General features: G+C 46.1%; 1 protein-coding gene across 1 annotated transcript in view; it reads right to left on the reverse strand.

Annotated features, from left to right (window-relative positions):
- Positions 1 to 21,857, reverse strand: part of Cwh43 (cell wall biogenesis 43 C-terminal homolog) — a 71,201-nt gene that overhangs the window by 15,668 nt on the left and 33,676 nt on the right. The window contains exons 9-12 of the mRNA XM_045161239.1: positions 19,718 to 19,853; positions 14,019 to 14,168; positions 5,397 to 5,541; positions 522 to 583 (exon numbers count right to left, since the gene is read on the reverse strand). Coding sequence (XP_045017174.1) covers positions 522 to 583; positions 5,397 to 5,541; positions 14,019 to 14,168; positions 19,718 to 19,853 — 493 coding nt within the window. The remainder of the gene's footprint in view (positions 1 to 521; positions 584 to 5,396; positions 5,542 to 14,018; positions 14,169 to 19,717; positions 19,854 to 21,857) is intronic.

Consider the following 21,857-nt stretch of genomic DNA (forward strand, 5'->3'; position numbering starts at 1 on the left):
CTTGTTCCACAGTCCGTGCTGTTTCCACCTTGACATGTAGTCAAAAATGGGACCATGTCCTGGAGAGATGGCTTAGCGGTTAAGCGCTTGCCTGTGAAGCCTAAGGACCCCGGTTCGAGGCTCGGTTCCCCAGGTCCCACGTTAGCCAGATGCACAAGGGGGCGCACGCGTCTGGAGTTCGTTTGCAGAGGCTGGAAGCCCTGGCGCGCCCATTCTCTCTCCCTCCCTCTACCTGTCTCTCTCTGTTTCTGTCGCTCTCAAATAAATAAATAAAAAAATTAAAAAAAAAAATGGGACCATTCTTACAGTGTGTTCACCGGGCACCATCATGCTTACCCGCATGTGGGGCTCTCATGACATCACTACATTTGCTCAACCAGGAGGCCATGCCTTGGAAAATGTTAAACAATTGAATCAACAAAATTAGCGCTCACGTTCATAAACAGGAGCAGCAAACACTGATCGCTTCCATAAAGTTTTACCTTCTAGGATTAATAGATCATTAAAATACCTGTGCTCACCTGATGAGCCCTCGGTACATGATGTATTCGCACCATCTGTCCCGATCTGAGCTGTCGATGTCCTGCGAAGAACAAAGAGGAGAAGATTTACAGAGGAGCACACAGGGCTGCCAAGACAGTTCAACAGCTAAGGCACTTGCTCGCAAAGCCCGTCGGCTGTGGTTTAATTTAATAATTCCCAAATATCCATGCGAAGCCAGGCTAAGAGTGGTGCCTGTGTCTGGAGTTCATTTACAAAGGCAGGAGACCCTGGTGTGCCCATGCATATACCACATACACATATGTGAAATAAATTTTTTTAATTATTTAATGTATCATTTTCCTCTTTTTTTTTTTTTTTAATTTTTTGAGGTAGGGTCTCACTCTAGCCCAGGCTGACCTGGAATTCACTTATGTAGTCTCAGGGTGGCCTCAACTTACAGCGATCCTCTTACCTGGGCCTCCCGAGTGCCGGGATGAAGAGCATGTGCCACTATGCTGGGCTGATTTTATTTTATTTTTTGAAAAGATAAAACATGATGCTCTGTTCTGAATTGCCCCAAAAGAAAAAAAATGTCTTAATGACTCCTACTGATCCTTTACGGTGCAGATTCATTCGTTCACTTTTTCTCCAAGCAGCCATCCCAGCCTATGCTCCTCACGTGCCAGCTACACCCAGTGCCACAGCGTCTCCTTCTCGCCCTCCTGGGCAGAGGGGCCGCCTGGTACTCAGCAGAAGCCTGACATTCAGCAGGTGCCTCATCTGTGCACATTCAATTGGATCATTGAAATGATCCAGAGGCAATCAGGTGTCCTGTGGCTGGTGGAGGCTTGGAAGAAAGGCTCATTTTTCATCGGAGGATGAGAACGGAGCATATTTTTCCCACAATGTATTGGAGAAGCTATAAATATGGTGTTTTATGCTGAAGGAAGAAATCTCTATTTTCTCCTTTTCAGATATCCTATAAATAAAAACACACTGGACTTTTCCCACTTCTGAATCTTACTGTGAATTTTTATTTTAAAATACATTTCATATCGTTAAAAGAATAACACCATCGTTTATTTTTTTCCTTGCTATATGGAGGACACCTGAATGCCTGCTTAATCTTTATTATTATTTATATCATATGCACTATTTTTAAATTGTTAAATTCATTTATTTATTATTTACAAGCAGAGAGAGGTACAAGAGAGAAAGACAGAGAGAATGGGCACACCAGGGCCTCCAGCCACTGCAAATGGATTCCAGATGCATGTACCACTTTGTGCATCTGCATTTATGGGGGTTCTGGGGGATCAAATTCGTGTTGTCAGACTTTGCAGACAAGCACCTTAACTGCTGAGCCGCCTCTCCTGCCTCCCCCCCCCCCGCTTTTTTCCTCTTATGTGTGTGTGGTATGTGCATGTGTGTGTATGCATGCCCACATGTGTGGGCACACGTGTGTGCAGGTGTGTGTGGAGGTCAGAGGTTGATACTGAGTGCCTGACTCCATCACTCTCCATTTTATTTACTGAGGTGAAGTCTCACTTGGACCCACAGCCCACAGATTCTGCCAGTCTTGCTAGGCAGCTTGCTTCAGGGGTTCCCTGCCTCCACTTCCTGAGCACTGGGGTCCCAGGGGCGCACCTTGCCCACTGATGCCAGTGTTCTGAACGCCAGTCCTCACACATTTGTGCTTTATTCTCTGAGCCATCTCCCCAACCCCTGCACCTACCTTGTATACACATGGAAAAGAATGTAAATAAATCTTTAAAGTTACATTTAAAGTTTGTAATAATGATAAAAAGCAAATACGTTTTAAAAAGCATTATTCTGTTTTGCCTTGGGAAGAGATAAAAATTCAGCTATATCAGTTGGGAATAATAGACGATGGGTCTACTTAATGATTACTTTATTAGGTTTTGTAAAGATGCTGTAAAATTTTAAGACCTCAGGATTTAAATACTCATTTCTCAGAGAGAAAAATCATTCATCCAGATATATATGATTAAAATTCCTCTTCACACAAATACATTTCCCAGTGAAAAATCAGCATAGGAACCCACTGCCAATGTTTTTATAAAAAAAATTTTTTTTAATTTATTTGAGAGAGAGAAAGGGAAAAAATAGGCATACCAGGGCTTTCAGCTATTGCAAATGAACTCCAGACTCATGTGCCTTGTGCATCTGGCTCATGTGGGAGCTGGGGAATCGAATCTGAGTCCTTAGGCTTTGCAGACGAGTACCTTAACTGCTAAGCCATCTCTCCAGCCACCACTGGTAAGCTTAACACAGCTTTTGGACCATGCAACTAGAGGCCAGCAGAAGATGACACAGAAGTCAGGCCTTGAGGCAGTTTGTTACGCGGTGGATATAGCCCAGGTTTCCATATCCTGGGCTTTCCTTGGACCCTGCTGAGTTCTCCTGGGCCTCTTTTTTTTTTTTTTAATTTTTTTTTAAAATTTTTTTTTTTAATTTATTTGAGAGCGACAGACACAGAGAAAAAGACAGATAGAGGGAGAGAGGAGAGAGTGGGCGTGCCAGGGCTTCTAGCCACTGCAAACGAACTCCAGACGCGTGCGCCCCCTTGTGCATCTGGCTAACGTGGGACCTGGGGAACCGAGCCTCGAACCGGGGTCCTTAGGCTTCGCAGGCAAGCGCTTAACCGCTAAGCCATCTCTCCAGCCCTGGGCCTCTTTTCTAAAACAGTCTCTCTCCTCTACCCTCAGTCGCCACCCCTTTGACAGCCATAATTTGGATGTGATTTGAGGGCATCCCCCAAGGACTTTGTGGTAGTTTGAATGGATGCTCCCCAATAGAGTCAGGAGTTTATTTAAGCTTGTAACTTATTAGATTTGTAGCTGCCTGGCTGGAGGAGGTGTCACTGTGGGCAGATGCTAGGATCCAATCATAAGGGGTGCTTGGGGGTGGATCTGAATTCCAGCCTAAGATATGCAGAGTGCTTCAACTCGGCCCTGGAGTGCGCTTGCTTTTTTCTCTCTGCATTGACCTGTGAAGGGGGGCCAGCTTCTTCTGTAATTATGGAACTTCTCCTTGACCCATAGGCTTCAAGAAATACCTTTTTCCTCCCATAAAATGTGGCTGGTTTGAAGTTCATCCTAGCAACGTGAAGCTGGCAGGCTCCTAGGTTGGAAGCCTGGCCCCCAATATTGTGGTGTTGGTGGGAGGCCTGGCGGAAAGAGATTATTAGGTCACAGTGGGCAGGTGGGGGACAGCCACCATCAGTGGGGATAAATGCTGATCTTAGACACAGAATCACAACTTGCTAGAGCGGACGGTTATTGTGGTAGTTTGAATGGATGTCCCCCGATCGATTCAGGAGTTTTATTCAAGTTTATAACTTGGTGTCTCTGTGTACAGACATTTATCACACCATGTTGTCACCTGTCTTTCCAGTGTTACATTTTAAAATGAGTTAAAGGAGGAAAATCAATATAAAATGCCTGTTTTATTTCTTGGCAGACATTCTTCAAACATAAAGTTAATACATAGTGTGGGGGGGGGCAGGAAATCTGCATAGATCTTAATTAAATAAACAATTACATTTCTCATTATAAATCAAACGCATTTAGTACCCTGATGGATATACAAGTCTCTTAAGGATTTGATTTGCATTTAATTTCTCTTGAGTATGATTATGTCTGGGTACACTGATGAATTCGAGTGTTTTAGACCCAGAAAGCTAAGGCTAAACTGTGTCACTGGTGAGGCTCTGTGTGGGTCCCTTGACCATCCTCTCTACCTGACCTTTCATTTCCTTTCTTTCTGTTAGCATCATCATTAACTTTCACAGTGTGGCGGGCTGGATTCGCTCAGCATGGCTACAATCCCTCACTTACCATACAGTAGTATAATATCACTTCGATATTCTGCCCATCAAGGGGCAAGCTTTGTGCCTCTTCTAGCGAAATGTGGTCAGACTTGTGACAAGAGCAGAAGAGATGCAGAGACCCGTACAAGGCGCAGTTCCCTCTCGGAAACTCATTCTGCAATCTAGAGCTACCTTGAAAGAAAGGAAACTCAAGCAGCCCCTGAACAGAAATCAGGATCCTGAGTCCAAAGCACAGCTGATCACCTGTGATCTATAACAAGGATCCTCCAGTGCCCGGAGAAGCATTTCACCTGCCCTGTGGGAAGCAGAGCTGATCTGTCCCCACTGTTACATTTTACTTTTGCTTTTTTTTTTTTTTAATTATTTATTTATTTATTTGAGAGCGACAGACACAGAGAGAAAGACAGATAGAGGGAGAGAGAGAGAATGGGCGCACCAGGGCTTCCAGCCTCTGCAAACGAACTCCAGACGCGTGCGCCCCCTTGTGCATCTGGCTAACGTGGGACCTGGGGAACCGAGCCTCGAACCGGGGTCCTTAGGCTTCACAGGCAAGCGCTTAACCGCTAAGCCATCTCTCCAGCCCCACTGTTACATTTTAAAACGAAGCCCACTTGAGGCTAGTCAGAAGAGAGTTTTGTTTCTCCAAATCAGTATGTTTGGTGATGGTTTTCTTTTCTTTTTTTTTTTTAATTTTTTTTTGTTGTTTATTTTTATTTATTTGAGAGCAACAGACAGAGAGAAAAAGAGGCAGAAAGAGAGAGAGAGCGCATGCCAGGGCTTCTAGCCACTGCAAACGAACTCCAAACATGTACGCCCCCTTGTGCATCTGGCTAACGTGGGTCCTGGGGAATCAAGCCTCGAACCGGGGTCCTTAGGCTTCACAGGCAAGTGCTTAACTGCTAAGCCATCTCTGCAGCCCGGTGATGGTTTTCTTTGCAGCAATAATAGAAAACAAAGTAAGTTATCAGACTGGATTTTTTTGTTTTTGTTTTGTTTTAGGCATGAAAGACACAGAGAGGCATTTTAATTAATAAATCAGTTCCTGCCGAAATTACATTACCTTCACATTGCCATGTTCTGTGAGCTGTAGATAATCTCGGGAGCCAGGTGCTGATGTGATATATCCCAGAAATATCACTTGATTGGAGCAATTTTTCAGTAGTTTTGAAACAGCAATAGCCTGCAGCTTCCTGTCAAGGTCGTCTCTGAAAACATTTTTTTAAAAATTTGCCTCTTTATTTTATTTGCCAAACAACTTCTTAAAATAGGTAACTGAGTTGTGAAAGAACACACTGAATCAGGGTACAACCCCAGATCATTTCCTCTTTGGGTACATCCATGCCATGGGCAAGGATAGATACAATACTGCTGAACAGGCTGCACACTGTTACATTAAAAATAAAATAAAATAAGGACTTCACAGATCATTTGGGATGAAGTTTTCTTTTTAAATATCAATTGTAGGAGCTGGAGAGATGGCTTAGCAGTTAAGGCGCTTGCCTGCGAATTCTTTTTTTTTTTTTTTAATTTTTTTTTTTGTTCATTTTTATTTATTTATTTGAGAGCAACAGACACAGAGAGAAAGACAGATAGAGGGAGAGAGAGAGAGAGTGGGCGCGCCAGGGCTTCCAGCCTCTGCAAACGAACTCCAGACGCGTGCGCCCCCTTGTGCATCTGGCTAACGTGGGACCTGGGGAACCGAGCCTCGAACCGGGGTCCTTAGGCTTCACAGGCAAGCGCTTAACCGCTAAGCCATCTCTCCAGCCCGCCTGCGAATTCTTAAGACCCATGTTCCAACTGTCCATATCCAACGTAAGCCATACGCACAAGGGGATGCAAGCGTGCAAGGTCGCCCATGCGCACAAAGTGGCTCACGCAACTGGAGTTCAATTGCAGAGGTTGGAGACCCTGGCACGCCAATTCTCTCAGTCTCCCTCTCTTTCTTTGCCTCTCTGTCTCTCTGTCTCTCTCTCTCTCTCTCTCTCTCTCTCTCTCTCTCTCTCTCTCTCTCTCACGTACACACATAAAAGGCCAGTCTATTGGGCTTGCCACCCTCCGCAAAAAATAAATAAATATCAATTGTAGGTATAGAGAGATGGCTTTGCAATTAAGGCACTTGCCTGCAAAGCCAAAGGACTCAGGTCCAATTTTCTAGGCTGAAGTCCCTGGAACACCCATTCTCCCCCTCCATATCTATACATACATACATATATATTTTCCTCTTTCTCTCTAACACATAAATAAAATATTTTAAAACATCAATTGTAAATACAGAAATTTGTTCAACCTTTCATTGGAAGAAATCGTGGCACGTCTGGGGACACGGTGCAGTGGTGGAGCCCTTGCCTCACATATGCTTTCAGTCCTAACATTGTGAAAAAAGTAACTATGGGCTGGAGAGATGGCTTAGCGGTTAAGCGCTTGCCTGTGAAGCCTAAGGACCCCGGTTCGAGGCTCGGTTCCCCAGGTCCCACGTTAGCCAGATGCACAAGGGGGCGCACGCGTCTGGAGTTCGTTTGCAGAGGCTGGAAGCCCTGGCGCGCCCATTCTCTCTCTCTCTCCCTCTCTCTCTCTCTGCCTCTTTCTCTCCCTCTCTCTCTGTCACTCTCAAATAAATAAAAATGAACAAAAATATATATATATATAAATAAATAAATAACTACATCCATGAAAGAAAACAGTGTGGCAGTAACGTGAGACCTGCTCATCACTATTAAAGCTTGTGAACTAGTAGTCAAAAGATTCAGGGGTAAGAAGGGGAGTCCTAACACTTATAGAATACCCCAGACTTATGGAACTGGGGTGGTGATTTTGAATGTAATTTTGCGGTTAAGTTTCCAGCTTAGTTCCCAGCCATTGGAGCCTCTGGGAGGTGGAGCCTTGCTGGGGGAGGTGTGTCTCTAGGCGTAGACCTTGGCTCACTGGAAGGTCAGCGCTAGCTCACTCTTGCTGTTCCCTCCCTGCTGCAGACACGTAACATTGTGAGCTGGCTGGTGTTGGAGCCTCCCTTCAAAACTGGGGAGCTTGAAATAAACCCTTCCTTCCCATAAGCTGATTTCTGGTGGAGAGACTTGTCCCACCAATGAGAGGGTGAACTGCTATAGTAACAGTTGCCTACCTACTTCCCTTGACTGAACGCTTGCTGAAATCCCACTTCCGCTCTTCTCCTACCCAAACACTGGCCAGAAATGTTGCTTTGATTACACTAGTCACTGTAGACAGAGAACAGATAAGTAGGCAAGTTTTGAGGAGTTGACAATTAGTCTGGGGGGAAGGGGTAGAATAGGACAGGATAGTTTACAAGATCCAGGCAAGAGGGCTGGAGAGATGGCTTAGCGGTTAAGCGCTTGCCTGTGAAGCCTAAGGACCCCGGTTCGAGGCTCGGTTCCCCAGGTCCCACGTTAGCCAGATGCACAAGGGGGCGCACGCGTCTGGAGTTCGTTTGCAGTGGCTGGAGACCCTGGTGTGCCCATTCTCTCTCTCTATCTCCTCTTTCTCTCTCTGTCTGTCTCTCTCAAATAAATAAATAAAATTAAAAAAAAAATAAAATTAAAATTAAAAAAAAAAAGATCCAGGCAAAAAAGGCAAAACACTTCAAGGGTTTCAAACAAAATGAAGTTCATGTAAGAACTCAGCTGCTTGGGTGATGGGAACAAAAGCTAGCAACAGCCCAAAGATGGACAAGCAGAGGTGGTAATAAGGAGTTTAGAAGCCAGCACTGGTTGGAGGGAGACGAAATATTGAAGGGGTGTCTGTGGAGGCGCTGGAGACCAGCCAAAGCAGAGCTGCAGCCACAGAAGAGACTTAGCCACTGCCAGGGTCGCCAGACGCAGGACGAGAAACATCCTGGCTTTTCTGCCTTCCACCCTTGAGCCTCCCATTGGCTAAATCCACCCAGGAGCCAGAAGGCTAGGGACTTTGGGAAATGCGACTCCCTACAATGCAGAGCCAAGAGGAAGAGTGAAGAACGGCTCTGAGGGTGAACAGAGGGTAGACTAACTTGGGGATCTATGTCCACCAGAAACTAACAAGTCAGTTAAGGAAAGGGTTACGGAAAAAGCTAGAAGGAGATCACTAACAGCCGAAACTGGAGAAGCCCCACTGAACGAGGCTCTGAAGACAGGACCGAGTTGAAGAAAGGTGTGGAAATAGCCAGCTGCTTTTGAAATTCATCTCATGAAGCAGAAAGGGAAAACCAACATGGGTTAAACAATTAGGTAGCAAATTCTCACAATAGGTCAGCACTCCATTGTTACTTCTGTTTTTGTTTTTTAATGAGAGAGAGAGAATTGGCACTCTAGGACCTCCAGCCACTACAACTGGACTCCAGATGCATGCGATACCTTGAGAACATGTGTGACCTTGAGCACCTATATCACCTTGTGCGTCTTGCCTACATGAAGCCTGGAGAGTTGAACATAGGTCCTTAGGCTTCACAGGCAAGTGCCTTCACTGCTAAGCCATCTCCCCGGCCCATCACTCTGTTTTTAAGTGAGGCTAAGTGTCTCACCATGATTATTTTCTGTTTCCCATGCCCAAATCCATTCTGCATCTCTCTGTAGGCACTAGAGACTACTATGGACTTCACCTGTTGCAGATAAAAGTGACACTTAACTAACTAAAGATCCCCACAAATGACAAGGTATGAGGACAGTGAGCCAAAAGGGGCATAAAGTCTCCAAGCAGCAGGCTCTGTACTGGTGTCTCTATGTAGATGATGCAAATTGTTGACTACCTGATAGCTCAGTTAAAGACCTAAAACAATACCAGTTTTTCAGTTATGGTATTCATTTACCTAAATGACTTTTGAGAAATGCTATTAGTGAGCTGGAGGGATGACTTAGTGGTTAAGGCACTTGCCTGCAAAGCCTAAGGACCCAGGTTTGATTCCCCAGGACCCATGTAAGCCAGGTGCACAAAGTGGCACATGCGTCTGGAGTTCATTTGTCGTGGCTAGAGGTCCTGGCGTGCCTCTTTTCTCTCTCCCATAAATAATTTTTTAAAAAAGAATTATTGCTACTCAATACGCCTTAGGTTTAAAAGCGATATTCTTGTAGTTAGTAAATTAAATTGAGCGTCCTTGTTGTATTAGCTAATAACATGTGCAAGCATTCTGTAATTCATTCCTAATAGGATTTTCACACAGTCACCAGAAAATGAACTCTCTAAATATTTATTCACTTATGTTGACTATTGTAGGATCAGGCAAGTGGCATGCAAAATGACGGCTCCACAAATTGAGGTTTTAATTAGCCTGTCATTTGTTGGGATGCTACTGTTCATGGACAGACTTTCTAAGAACCAACAAGAGTCATATCACTAAGGACAAAGACTATTCCTGTCGGATAAATACATTCTTTTTTTTTTTTTTCAAGGTATGGTCTCACTCTAGCACAGGCTGACCTGGAATTCACTATGTAGTCTCAAAGTGGCCTCAAACTCACGGCCATCCTCCTACCTCTGCCTCCCAAGTGCTGAGATTAAAGGCGTGCTCCACCACGCCAGCAATACATTCTTTTTTAAGCTCCCCAATGTACCTCGTACTTAGGGTTGTCTGGCTGGGTTTAGCAGTAGCCTGTGTTAATGGGACGCCTACTACAGTCATGTAGCTTATCTAAACTAATACATCCTATGTTATTTTTTCTCAAGAATCTTATGAACTACATTATATATTTTTTTATATAACTTACAGATAAGGAAACTGTTTCAACATAGTTAACTGGGTGAGGGATAGATCACAGTACTAATTTAGGATTCAAGCCAGACTGATTCTAGGGCCAGGAACCCCATGTTCCTATCCATTAAATCTCACTGCTTCTCTCTTTGGAGTTATATGTCCTCAAAAAGTGAAATGTATTTCCAGGTGTGGTGGTGCACACCTTTAATCCCAGCACTTGGGAGACAGAGGAGGATCACTGTGAGTTCGAGGCCACCCTGAGACTCCATAGTGAATTCCAGGTCAGCCTGGCCAAGAGTGAGACCCCACCTCAAAAAACCAAAAAAAAAAAAAAAAAAAAAAAGTGAAAGCTATTGCTACGATTATATTTTATATTATTCAATCAAATGAAAAGATAGAAAGTAAGGGAAGAGTGTAACTAGAGAACTTGAGTGTATGATTTTTTTTAAATTTTGATTTTTCTTTTAATGCCAGAGAGCAAGAGCAAAAGTAAGAGAGCAAGAGAGAACTGGCGTGCTAGGGCCTCCACCCACTGTAACTGGACTCCAGACACGTGCACCACCTTGTGCGCATGTGCAACCTTGTGCACACGTCACCTTGTGCTTCTGTGGGATCTGGGGACTGGAACATGGGTCCTTAGGCTTCACAGGCAAGCGCCTTAACCACTAAGCCATCTCTCCATCCCCAAGGATATGATATTTTTATAGGACATTACAAAAGCCAATCCTTCCCTCATCCAAGCATACCTCCAAGCCTGTCTTTGAATCTTCTCTTCTGTTTAGATTTAGTCTTTAATTTCTTTTGGAGAAGGGAGGGGAGGTAGCTAAGGAGAAGGGAGGAAGCAAAAGAAAATAGGAAGGCATAGGATTGGCTGTTTCTTAGCATCACACCTTGCAGTCTTTAAACATGAAAGCATCTATCTTTTTAAAAGGTGAACCCATGGGCTGAAGAGATGGCTCAGTGGTTAAGGCACTTGTCTGCAAAGCCTAAGGGCCCAGGTTCAGTTTCCCAGTACCCACATAAGCCAGATGCACAAGGTGGCACTTGCATCTGGAGTTTGTCTGCAGTGGCTAAAGGCCCTGGCGTGCCCACTCTCTTTCTCTCACTTCCTCTCTGTCTTTCTCTCTTGCATAAGAAAATGAATAAAATATCTTTTTTAAAGTCTCCTTTCTTTTTAAAATATTTTACTTTTATTATTTATTTGAGAGAGAGAGAGAGAGAGAGAGAGAGGGAGAGAATGGGCACACCAGGGCCTCCAGCCACTGCAAATGAACTCCAGACACATGTGCTACCTTGTGCACCTGGCTTATGTGGGTCCTGGGGAATCGAACCTGGGTCCTCTGGCTTTGCAGGCAAGTGCCTTAACTGCTAAGCCATCTCTCCAGTCCAAATATCTTTATTTTTCAAAGAAGATGGACCCAATTCAAGAGCAACATACACTTGTCTAGATGGATCTTGGGTGCCTGTCAGCGCTTCATGGAAATTACTTGGAGAAATAGAGGCAATGCTCCAAACAGCTTTTGAAAAACATATGGACTGTCCCTGGCTTCTGTCCTCTCCACTCGTTTCTTTCTAAGGAGGCAAGCAAGAGCCTGATGGTGAGCAGTAAATGCTAATCATGTCTGGATGACTGGTTTATATTTCTAACACTCTGACCTATTTGAGAAATCACTCAAGTGCACAATCACAGATTCTTCCTGGCTTAAGAAAAAGTGATGTAACCACAGCCATTAGGGCAGTGGGCAAACTGGTTTAGTCCACGTGAAACCAACACCGTTGTTTTCCTGGTGCTTTGCCGGTTTATAGTTCTATGGCCTTTTGCGTCATTAATGTGGGCAGGGTCTGTGTTATTGCACATTAGCACTCTGGCCCTAGGCTTTAAGTGACAATGGTTTAGCATGGTAGCATATGAACTATAAACTCTATGCTACCATTGGCTGGTTTGTCATTACAACATATTATTGACATGTTTACCATGGGTCCGTGAGGAACTTGGGACTGTCGCTGGTCATTACTGTGGTCCTCAAGGGCTGAATACTTTCTTTGCTCTTCCAGGTGGAAGGACTGGCTTTGGATGTCATCATTGGCCTCTCTCCACCCTTAACCATCAGGAGGACTTGTCCAACTAACTATGCTTAGAGGAATTAACTGAAAACGGAGAGGCTCCAACCCTTTCTCTCTCTTTTTTTTTTTTTTAATAATTTTTTAAAATTTTTTATTTCGTTATTTTTTTTAAATTTTTTATTTATTTTTATTTGAGAGCGACAGATACAGAAAGACAGATAGAGGGAGAGAGAGAGAATGGGCGTGCCAGGGCTTCCAGCCTCTGCAAACGAACTCCAGACGCGTGCGCCCCCTTGTGCATCTGGCTAACGTGGGACCTGGGGAACCGAGCCTCGAACCGGGGTCCTTAGGCTTCACAGGCAAGCGCTTAACCACTAAGCCATCTCTCCAGCCCAATTTTTTATTTAGTTATTTGAGAGTGACAGACACAGAGAGAAAGACAGATAGAGGGAGAGAGAGAGAATGGGCGCACCAGGGCTTCCAGCCTCTGCAAACGAACTCCAGACGCATGCGCCCCCTTGTGCATCTGGCTAACGTGGGACCTGGGGAACCGAGCCTCGAACTGGGGTCCTTAGGCTTCACAGGCAAGCGCTTAACTGCTAAGCCATCTCTCTCCAGCCCCCTTTCTCTCTCTTCTCCTTTGAATCTGTCATCTTTCAGACAAGGTATTTTTCCATCCTTCTTCCCAACAGAAAAAGAACTGCAAAGGGCAGGTTGTGCCCAGGCAGGGAGGTTTGGTGACATTTGTTCCAGGTACTGTCTAGGGATGCATTAGCATGCCCATGTGTGCAGTGGGTACATCACCTCCACCTAATACCTTTATCTGTAAAAAGGAGCTATGAGCACTCTACAGACTGAAGATGAAAAACACAGCCACGCACTTGCAGAAGGCTCCTCACGATACTATCTCTAAAGTCTGAGGGCTGGAGGGATGGCTTAGCGGTTAAGGCATTTGCCTGCAAAGCCAAAAGACTCAGGTTTGATTCCCCAGGACCCATGTAAGCCAGATGCACAAGGGGGTGCATGCATCTGGAGTTCGTTTGCAGCAGTGGGAGGCCCTGGTGTGCCCATTCCAATCTCTCTATTTCTCCCTCTTTCTCTATCAAATAAATAAATAATTAAAAATATTTTAAAAGGGGCTGGAGAGATGGCTTAGTGGTTAGGGAGTTTGCCTGCAAAGCCAAAGGACCCAGTTTCGATTCCCCAGTACCCATGTAAGCCAGATGCACAAGGGGGCGCATGTGTCTGGAGTTTGTTTGCAGTGGCTGGAGGCCCTGGTGCGTCCATTCTCTCTCCCCACCCCCCCCACCTGCCTATTTCTGTATCTCTCTCTCTCTCAAATAAATAAAAATATTTTTAAAAAATATTTTAAAAGCCAGGTGTGGTGGTGCACACCTTTAATCCCAGCACTCGGGAGGCAGAGGTAGGAGGATCGCTGTGAGTTCAAGGTCACTCTGAGACTACATAGTGAATTCCAGGTCAGCCTAGGCTACAGTGAGACCCTGCCTCAAAAAATAAATAAATAAATAAATAATTTAAAATGTATGGAAAAAATATTTTAAAAGTATGATTGTGGGCTGGAGAGATGGCTTAGCGGTCAAGCTCTTGTCTATGAAGCCTAAGGACCCTGGTTCAAGGCTTGATTCCCCAGGACCCATGTTAGCCAAATGCACAGGGGGTGCACGCGTTTGGAGTTTGTGTGCAGTGGTTGGAGGCCACTCCCCCCCCCCTCTCTGTCACTCTCAAATAAATAAAAATGAAAAAAAAAATTTTTTTAAGTCTTTTTGTTACCACAGGCAACAACACAAGGAAAAATCACTTGAGAGGTTAAAAAAGAGCAGAAAGCAAGAAGGGGATATTTCACAGAAATCAAAGTAATATGCTACCACGATTTCATGGAGATTATATGCTATTAAATAAAAAGAAATCGAAGAAACCCACTCGTGATTTCCAAAGTGTGTCACGACAAAATCCACCAGGTTGTCAGAGATGTTCACCGTCAGGGTGATGGCCGGCGCAATCTCGCCCTCTGGCGACGGCAGGAGGTGATGCTCCGACTTCACAATGGGGTACCTGGACAGCACCATTATCCTGCGGGCCAACGAGAAGGCGCGGCGGGCCAGCATCAGTTTTGGGCTTATCGAATCTGACCATCTAGCACGTCGGGCTGCGAGGACGCGAGATGGGCAGCGCGGATAAAACGCAGAACCCATTTCGCTTGCATCGCCCCTCTGGCAACACCTCTGCACACCCGACTCTATCATCCATCAGCACCTAGGGGATGGTATCTGGCCTCTGAGGTCGCAAAGGAACAGACTTACAAAATTAGCAACTACAGGCTGGTCCACGGACACGGGTGGTCCGCGTCACTCGGAGCCAGAGCTGCAAATGAGGTGACACTGAGCTCAGAGCTCTGCGCCCCTCTCTGCACGCGTGCCACGCTCCGCGCTTCCTCCATGGAGTCCTCACAAGTCCTCTGGACGCCTGCCTGCACGTCTGTCTCCCGCCCGTCCTATCCCGGCCTGCTTGGCCCTCCAGGCTCTAGATTCGACATCACTTGAGTGTCCTGGAGCATGTCACACTTAGCTGTCCTGGGGACTCCCATCTCATTAAGGGAAATAGCCCCTCACAGGCTTTCCAGTGCAAACCCAACACTTCTCCATCCCTGACGCCCAAGCCCGGCAGTTAAGTCCTGTGTTATGGCAGCAGATTCCTCAGCTTTGAAGAGAGGAAGGAGAAACTGAAACATGCCTTCCTGTGGGGGAGAGGGTGGATGTGGTGGTTTGATTCAGGTGTCCCCCATAAACTTAGGTGTTCTGAATACTAGGTTCCCAGCTGATGGAGATTTGGGAATTAACACCTCCTGGAGGGAGTGTATTGTTGGGGGTGGGCTTATGGGCTTTATAGCCAGTTTCCCCATGCCAGTGTTTGGCACACCCTTCTGTTGCTGTGGTCCATCTTATGTTGGCCAGGGGGTGATGTCCACTCTCTGCTCAGGCCATCGTTTTCCCCTGCCATCGTGAAGCTTCCCCTCGAGCCTGTAAGCCAAAATAAATCTCTTTTTCCCAGAAGCTACTCTTGTTGGGTGATTTCTACCAGCAATGCGAACCGGACTGCAACAGTAAAGTGGTACCGAGGAGTGGGGTTGCTGCTAGACACCTGACTGTGTGGCTTCGGCCTTTTGGAGCTGATTTTCAAGAGGAATGTGGAAGGAGTTGAAAGCTTGGCCTAGAGATGCCTTGCAGTGCTGTAAGTACAGCTCGATGGACTATTCTGGTCAGAACTATAGACTGTGAGGTTTGGCTTATGAGGGTGAGAAAGAGCTGTGCTTGAACTGGGCTAGCAGTTTGTGTGAGAAGCTTGCTCTTGTGCCCATGTCCTGAGAAGTTGTGCAGGGTTGCTTTGCGTAGAAATGAACTGGTGTGAGCACAGGGATATGGCACAAAAAGAAAAATCTTTGGGTGAACTGTTGCCCGTTCAGCTGCAACTGAGAGATTACAACCTTTGAGACTGGGCCAGCTGACCTGTGCTGGGGCAACAAGAATAATGTAGACTCTTTTGAAGGGGCCTCAGTGCTCAAGGAGTCCTGTTCTTCAAAGTCTGCTTTATTCCCCCCTGGATTAACAAATTGGCACCTACCTGGTATCGTGGAGTATAAGAAATGCTGAAAAGAGGGTCATTGAGTTTGCAACACGGTCTTGTGTTTTGGAAATGGCCATGGGCAGTGTGAAGCGGGTTTGCTGGTTGCCTGCATAGAGACTCCATGGGGCCATGAGGATGAACCGTGGCTTGCAGTGGAGACCCAGTGGAGATGCCGGGACCATGAGATGGCTGCCAAGGAGAGCTGCTGGCCCCGATGAAGTTTTCCAGGTCTGTGAGTAGCCTAGCTGGAGGGGCGGAATTGGAATGCCAGAGACTTGTTGCTGGTTAGATTTATCGGACTTGAAGATTTGTCACTGGCTAGAGTTGCTGGACTTGAAGCTACAGGGTTTGATGTTTGCCCTGGTTGTTTTAAATCTGGTATTAGTTGAATGTTTCTTTGCTATGCCCAGTGCCATCTTTTGCAGTGTGAATATTTATTCTGTGCCATTATGGGTTTTTTGGAGGTTATTTTTTTTGGTATTACGGCTCAGTTAAAAGATCTTGAACTATGGGGATATATGAACATCACTGGAATTGATAAAAAACTATGGGGACTTTTAAAGTCAGACTGAATGCATTGTATTTCACATCAGTATGGATATCACTTTATGGGGGCCAGGGGCGGAATGTGGTGGTTTGATTCAGGTGTCCCCCATAAACTTAGGTGTTCTGAATACTAGGTTCCCAGCTGATGGATATTTGGGAATTAATGCCTCCTGGAGGGAGTGTATTGTTGGGGGCGGGCTTATGGGCTTTATAGCCGGTTTCCCCATGCCAGTGTTTGGCACACCCTCCTGTTGCTGTGGTCCATCTTATGTTGGCCAGGGGGTGATGTCCACCCTCTGCTCATGCCATCGTTTTCCCCTGCCATCGTGGAGCTTCCCCTCGAGCCTGTAAGCCAAAATAAACCTCTTTTTCCCAGAAGCTACTCTTGTTGGGTGATTTCTACCAGCAATGCGAACCGGACTGCAACAGTAAAGGAAGAAAGTTCCAGAGACTCTGGGAAGTCATTAAGCCTGAGAAAGGCTTGCAAGGCCTCTGCCTTAAGGCTCTGCCCCAAAATTGTTCTTGACTTCACCTTCTTCTCTCCATCTCCACTGTCCCCACAGTCATCCGTCTCCTCTGTGACTGTCCCTATCTTGTCACCTATTTCTAGCTCTCACTGATCTACCAAATCCTAAAACAGATTAAGTCGATCTTGAATATTCTCTGCTGGCGTCTCATCACAACTGGGTAAGAGCTCTCTGTGGTGGTCAGGTGTCCTCCCCAGGCTTCGTGACTTACCAGCGCCCCCCACCCAGGGGAGCCTCTGTACTGCGAGCACCCCAAGCTCTATCCCACCTGCCTTCTACTCTAGCTGCTCTCTCGGCTCTTCCTGGGGGTGCCAGCCCCCCCTTATCATAACATCTTCAGAGAGACTCCTACCGCTGACTTCCTTGGGGGACCACTGTGGTAGCTGGAATGGATATCCCCCAATAGAGTTGGGAGTTCATGAAAGCTTCTAGATCTCCAGCCGCCTGGCTGCAGGAAGTGTCACTGGGGGCGGATCCTAGAGTTCAGCCCTAAGGTGTTAATGGGGGCGGATCTGGATTCCAGCCTAAACTGTGCAGGGTGCTTGAGCTCTGGCCAGGAAGGGGGGGGTGGGTTCCTGGAGTGGGCTTGCTTGTGGCGCTCGTGATGGGATTTCTCTCTGTGTGCACCTGTGCGGTTTCTTCCGTCATCATGGAACTTCCTCTGGATCCGTAGGCTTCAATAAATCCCTTCCTCCCATAACTTGTACCTGGTTTGGTGGCTCATCCCAGCAACATGAAGCTATGACAACCACCATCTATCTCCTTTCCACTCTCCATGCTTTCAATCTCAGAGGCTTGTTATCACAGTCTCAAATTGACATACTTTCCAGTTGTACCTCAGTATCTTCAGAGGACTGCTTCCAGGATGCCCCACAAACACCAAAACCTGTCAATGCTTTAAACCTCGTACAAAACCATGTCCTGTTTACATATGACCCACACGTGTCCTCCTGAGCACTTTACATTATGTCCAGATGCCTTTCAGCACCTAATGCGATGCCTGCGCATCACCTCACACACGGTTTCAGCACCGTGCTTCGTGAGGGGCCAGTTCAAGTTTTGCTCTTTGGAACTTGCTAAAAATCTCTTTTCAAATATTTTCAATCCCAAGACGGATGAATCCATGAACAAAGAGCCCGAGGATCAAATTGCCACGTCTTGTTTGTTCACTTACCCCTCTCCTTGGCTATGAAAACTATAAAATGGAAATAAAATCTCAGCTCAGGGTCAGAGCTTCTTTGGAGGGCGGCCTCAGGATCTTTGGTCCCCAGGGTGATAAAGTCCTCTACTTTCTCTCATACTGGTATTGGAGTGCTCTTTCCAGAAATTTCTACAACAAGGACATGGAGGGCCCACTGCTTTCATGCCCTTTTCCACTAGCATAAAAGCTCCTTGGGCCGGGCATGGTGGTGCACGCCTTTAATCCCAGCACTCGGGAGGCAGAGGTAGGAGGATCGCCATGAGTTCGAGGCCACCTGAGACTCCATAGTGAATTCCAGGTCAGCCTTGGCTGGAGTAAGACCCTACCTCGGAAAAAAAAAAAAAAAAAAAAAATCTCCTTGGGGACAGCAGCCGGTCACACGGGCCTGGTGCTGGAACCTCAGCTTCTGCCTTGAAGTACTTATCATGGTGAAGAACTGACCTCCAGCACCAGGGAGCCATTTCCAGTACAGGGCGAAGGAGACAGACCCAGAGAACACCCAGCTCCTACCAAACCAGAGATCCAGAGACACAGACGCTCCCAAGACCTCGTCACTAGTAGACCTAAAATGAACCCTACATGGCTCAGGGAAGTTCACGGAAGAGGGGGCGGAAAGATTGTTAGAGCCGCAAATTGGGACACTATGCACAGAGACATTGCCTCTTAGCCATGACTGATGGCTAAGCCCACAATGCACGACCCATATTCCCCAACAAAGAGGATCCCTGTGGAAGGGAAGAGGAAGCTAATGATGGTACCAATGTGGTTGTATACACACTGTGTACATAACTAATAATATATATATGGGAATATTGGTCTGAAGAGATGGCTTAGTGGTTAAGGCCTTTGCCTACGAAGCCTAAGGACCCAGGTTTGAATCTCCAGTACCTACATAAACCAGATGCACATGGCGGCGCATGCGTCTGGAGTTCATTTGCAGTGGCTAGAGGCTCTGCTGTGCCCATTCTCTCTAACTGCCTCTCTCTGTCAAATAAATTTAAAAAAATTTTAGGGCTGGAGAGATGGCTTAGTGGTTAAGGTATTTGCCTGCAAAGCCAAGGGACCCAGGTTCAGTTCCCCAGGACCCACGTAAGCCAGATGCATAAGGGGACGCATGTCTGGAGTTCGTTTGCAGGGGCCCTGGCATGCCCACTCTCGTTCTCTCTCTCTCTCTCTCTCTCTCTCTCTCTCTCTCTCTCTTTCTCTCCCTGTCACTCTCAAATAAATAAATAAATAAATAAGAACAAAAATTTAAAAAAAAAATAGGGAATATGCTGGCTGAGGAATGGATCAAGTGCTTGCTGTGGAAGTTGGAGAACCAGAGTTTAGAGTCTCAGCACCTGCATAAATGCCAGGCAGGCATAGCAGGCTGTCTGTAATTCAAGCACTCCGGAGGCTGGCACAAGGTCCCTGGGACAAGCCGACTGGTCAGAACTAACCCCATCAACAAGCTCTGGGTTCAAGTGGGCAACCCTGTCTTAGTAAATGAGGCAGCACTTGATTAGGGAAGACACCCAACATCAACCTCCGTGACATATGCACCCACATGCATGGCACATATGCCGACATGCCACACACACAGAAACACAAAAACAAAATCAGTGAATATGCGTAGTATCAGTGCCACCGCCGCCGGACAAGGACGTGGTAACTTCCCGCCCCAAGCGCACGCTGCTTCCTCTCTCGGGACTAGGATCAGGACTCGTTTCCCTGGGTCTACTCACCCCCAAGTGTGATCCCTTGTGCTTGGACCAAAATCTGTGTAAAAACCCAACTTCTCTCCCAGCCACATGGTTAGGTCGTTGTTACCCATGTAGGGCTTAGAAGCATCGCTCTCCAGAATTGTTATAAAATCTGCGCCTGTTTGAAAATGGGGGGAAAGCACACAGTAAAAATACAGCAGTGGGGTTAGAAGGATGGCTTAGCAGTTGGGGTGTTTGCCTGAGAAGCCAAAGGACCCAGGTTTGATTCCCCAGGGCCCACGTCAGCCAGATGCACAAAGGGGTGCATGCATCTGGAGTTCGTTTGTAGTGGGTAGAGGCCCTGGCATGCCCATTCTCCCTCCATCTCTCTCTCTCTCTCTCTCCTTCTTTCTTTGTCAAATAAATAAAAATAAACAATAAAAAAAGAAAAAATAGGGCTGGAGAGATGGCTTAGCGGTTAAGCACTTGCCTGTGAAACCTGAGGACCCCGGTTCAAGGTTCGATTCTCCAGGACCCACGTAAGCCAGATGCACAAGGGGGCGCACGTGTCTGGAGTTTGGTTTGCAGTGGCTGGAAGCCCTGGCACGCCCATTCTCTCTCTCTCTCTCTATCTGCCTCTTTCTCTCTCTCTCTCTGTCTCTCCCAAATAAGTAAAAATAAAACAAAAAAAAAGAAAAAAAAAAGAAAAAATACCGCAATGCACAAAGTAATAACAAAACTTGATTCATGCTGGGGCGTGGTGGTGCACATCTTTAGTCCCAGCACTGAGGAGGCTGAAGAGGGAGGATGGCTGTGAGTTTGAGGCCAGCCTGGGGCTACAGAGTAAGTTTCAGATCATCCTGGGCTACAGTGGGACCCTACCTCAAAAAAAAAATTATTTATTTTGCTTTTTCAAGATAGGGTCTCACTCTAACCCAAGTTGACTGAATCCACTATGTAATCTCAGGGTGGTCTTGAACTCATGGCAATCCTCCTACCTCTGCCTCCCCAGTGCTGAGATTAAAGGCGTGCACTACCACACCCAGGAAAACTAATTTTTTGTTATTATTGTTTTATTTTGTTGATGCAGGGTCTCAGTTTGTAGCCCAGGCTGATGCTGAACTCATAATCTTCCGGCCTCTACCTTCCGAGTGCTGGAATCGCAGGTGGGCCCCTCCATACCCAGCCTTACTTTATTCTTGACCTCAGCCCTCTTACATTCACTCACAAACCCAAAAGCAAAGTCATTCCTTATGAATCACCAAACGGAGGTGATTCGAATGCGTGCCATGAAGGAAGACGCCTATGTTTAGAATGTCATTAAAACATGAAACACCTTGAGGAAATACTGAGTATAAAAGTATGACTTTCCTATTCAAACATTCTCATCACCTTCCCCAAATTTCCGATAATCTCAATATCATTCATAACTTCAGATACAACAGAGTGGTGCAGACTGGCATTTTAGACCAAGGCAAACAGCTCCACAGGGTTGCCCCGGACATGAAGTTAATGAGCTGTTGTCACCTCTGGCCAGACGTGTCCCCCAGGCCTCTAACCAAGACTGAATAAGGCCCCAAAAAGGTTAGTGACACTGTTCATGAAGACGCCCAGAAGTTTCTTAGGAGGCATGCTTAGCATGAGAAATAACCAGACCCCTGTATCCCTTTACTTAGCTCACCATGTTCCATGTCACTGATCTAACACCCAAATTCCCGCGCATCCTAAAGGACGCTTTATGCAAACATGAACACACAAGAGCACAAAAGCAAATAAAATTGGCCCCAGAGTGATTCAAAACCAATGTTCATCACCTTACTTTTGTCCAATTTTTTTCTGCTTTAAAAAAATATTTATCTGAGAGAGATAGAGAATAGGCATGCCAGGACCTCTTGCTGCTACAAACAAACTTCAGGGGCATATACCACTTTGTGCATCTGGCTTTCCATGGGCACTGGAGAATCAGCTGTTAGGCTTGGCAATCAAGCACCTTTAACCACTGAGCCATCTCTCCAGACCTTGTTTTTCTTTTTAAAAGGAATAAGATAATGTGTATATTTTCAATATAATGTTCTTTGAACATCGGGGCAAAGAAATCTACGCAAGCATTAGGGTTTTTCTTAACATTTCATGCAGTAAAGTTCTCAATTTTGTTTGAAGCAGGTTCCCACCCTAGTTCAGA

The sequence above is a fragment of the Jaculus jaculus genome, chromosome 11, assembly GCF_020740685.1.
Source record: "Jaculus jaculus isolate mJacJac1 chromosome 11, mJacJac1.mat.Y.cur, whole genome shotgun sequence".
Lineage (NCBI taxonomy): Eukaryota > Metazoa > Chordata > Mammalia > Rodentia > Dipodidae > Jaculus > Jaculus jaculus.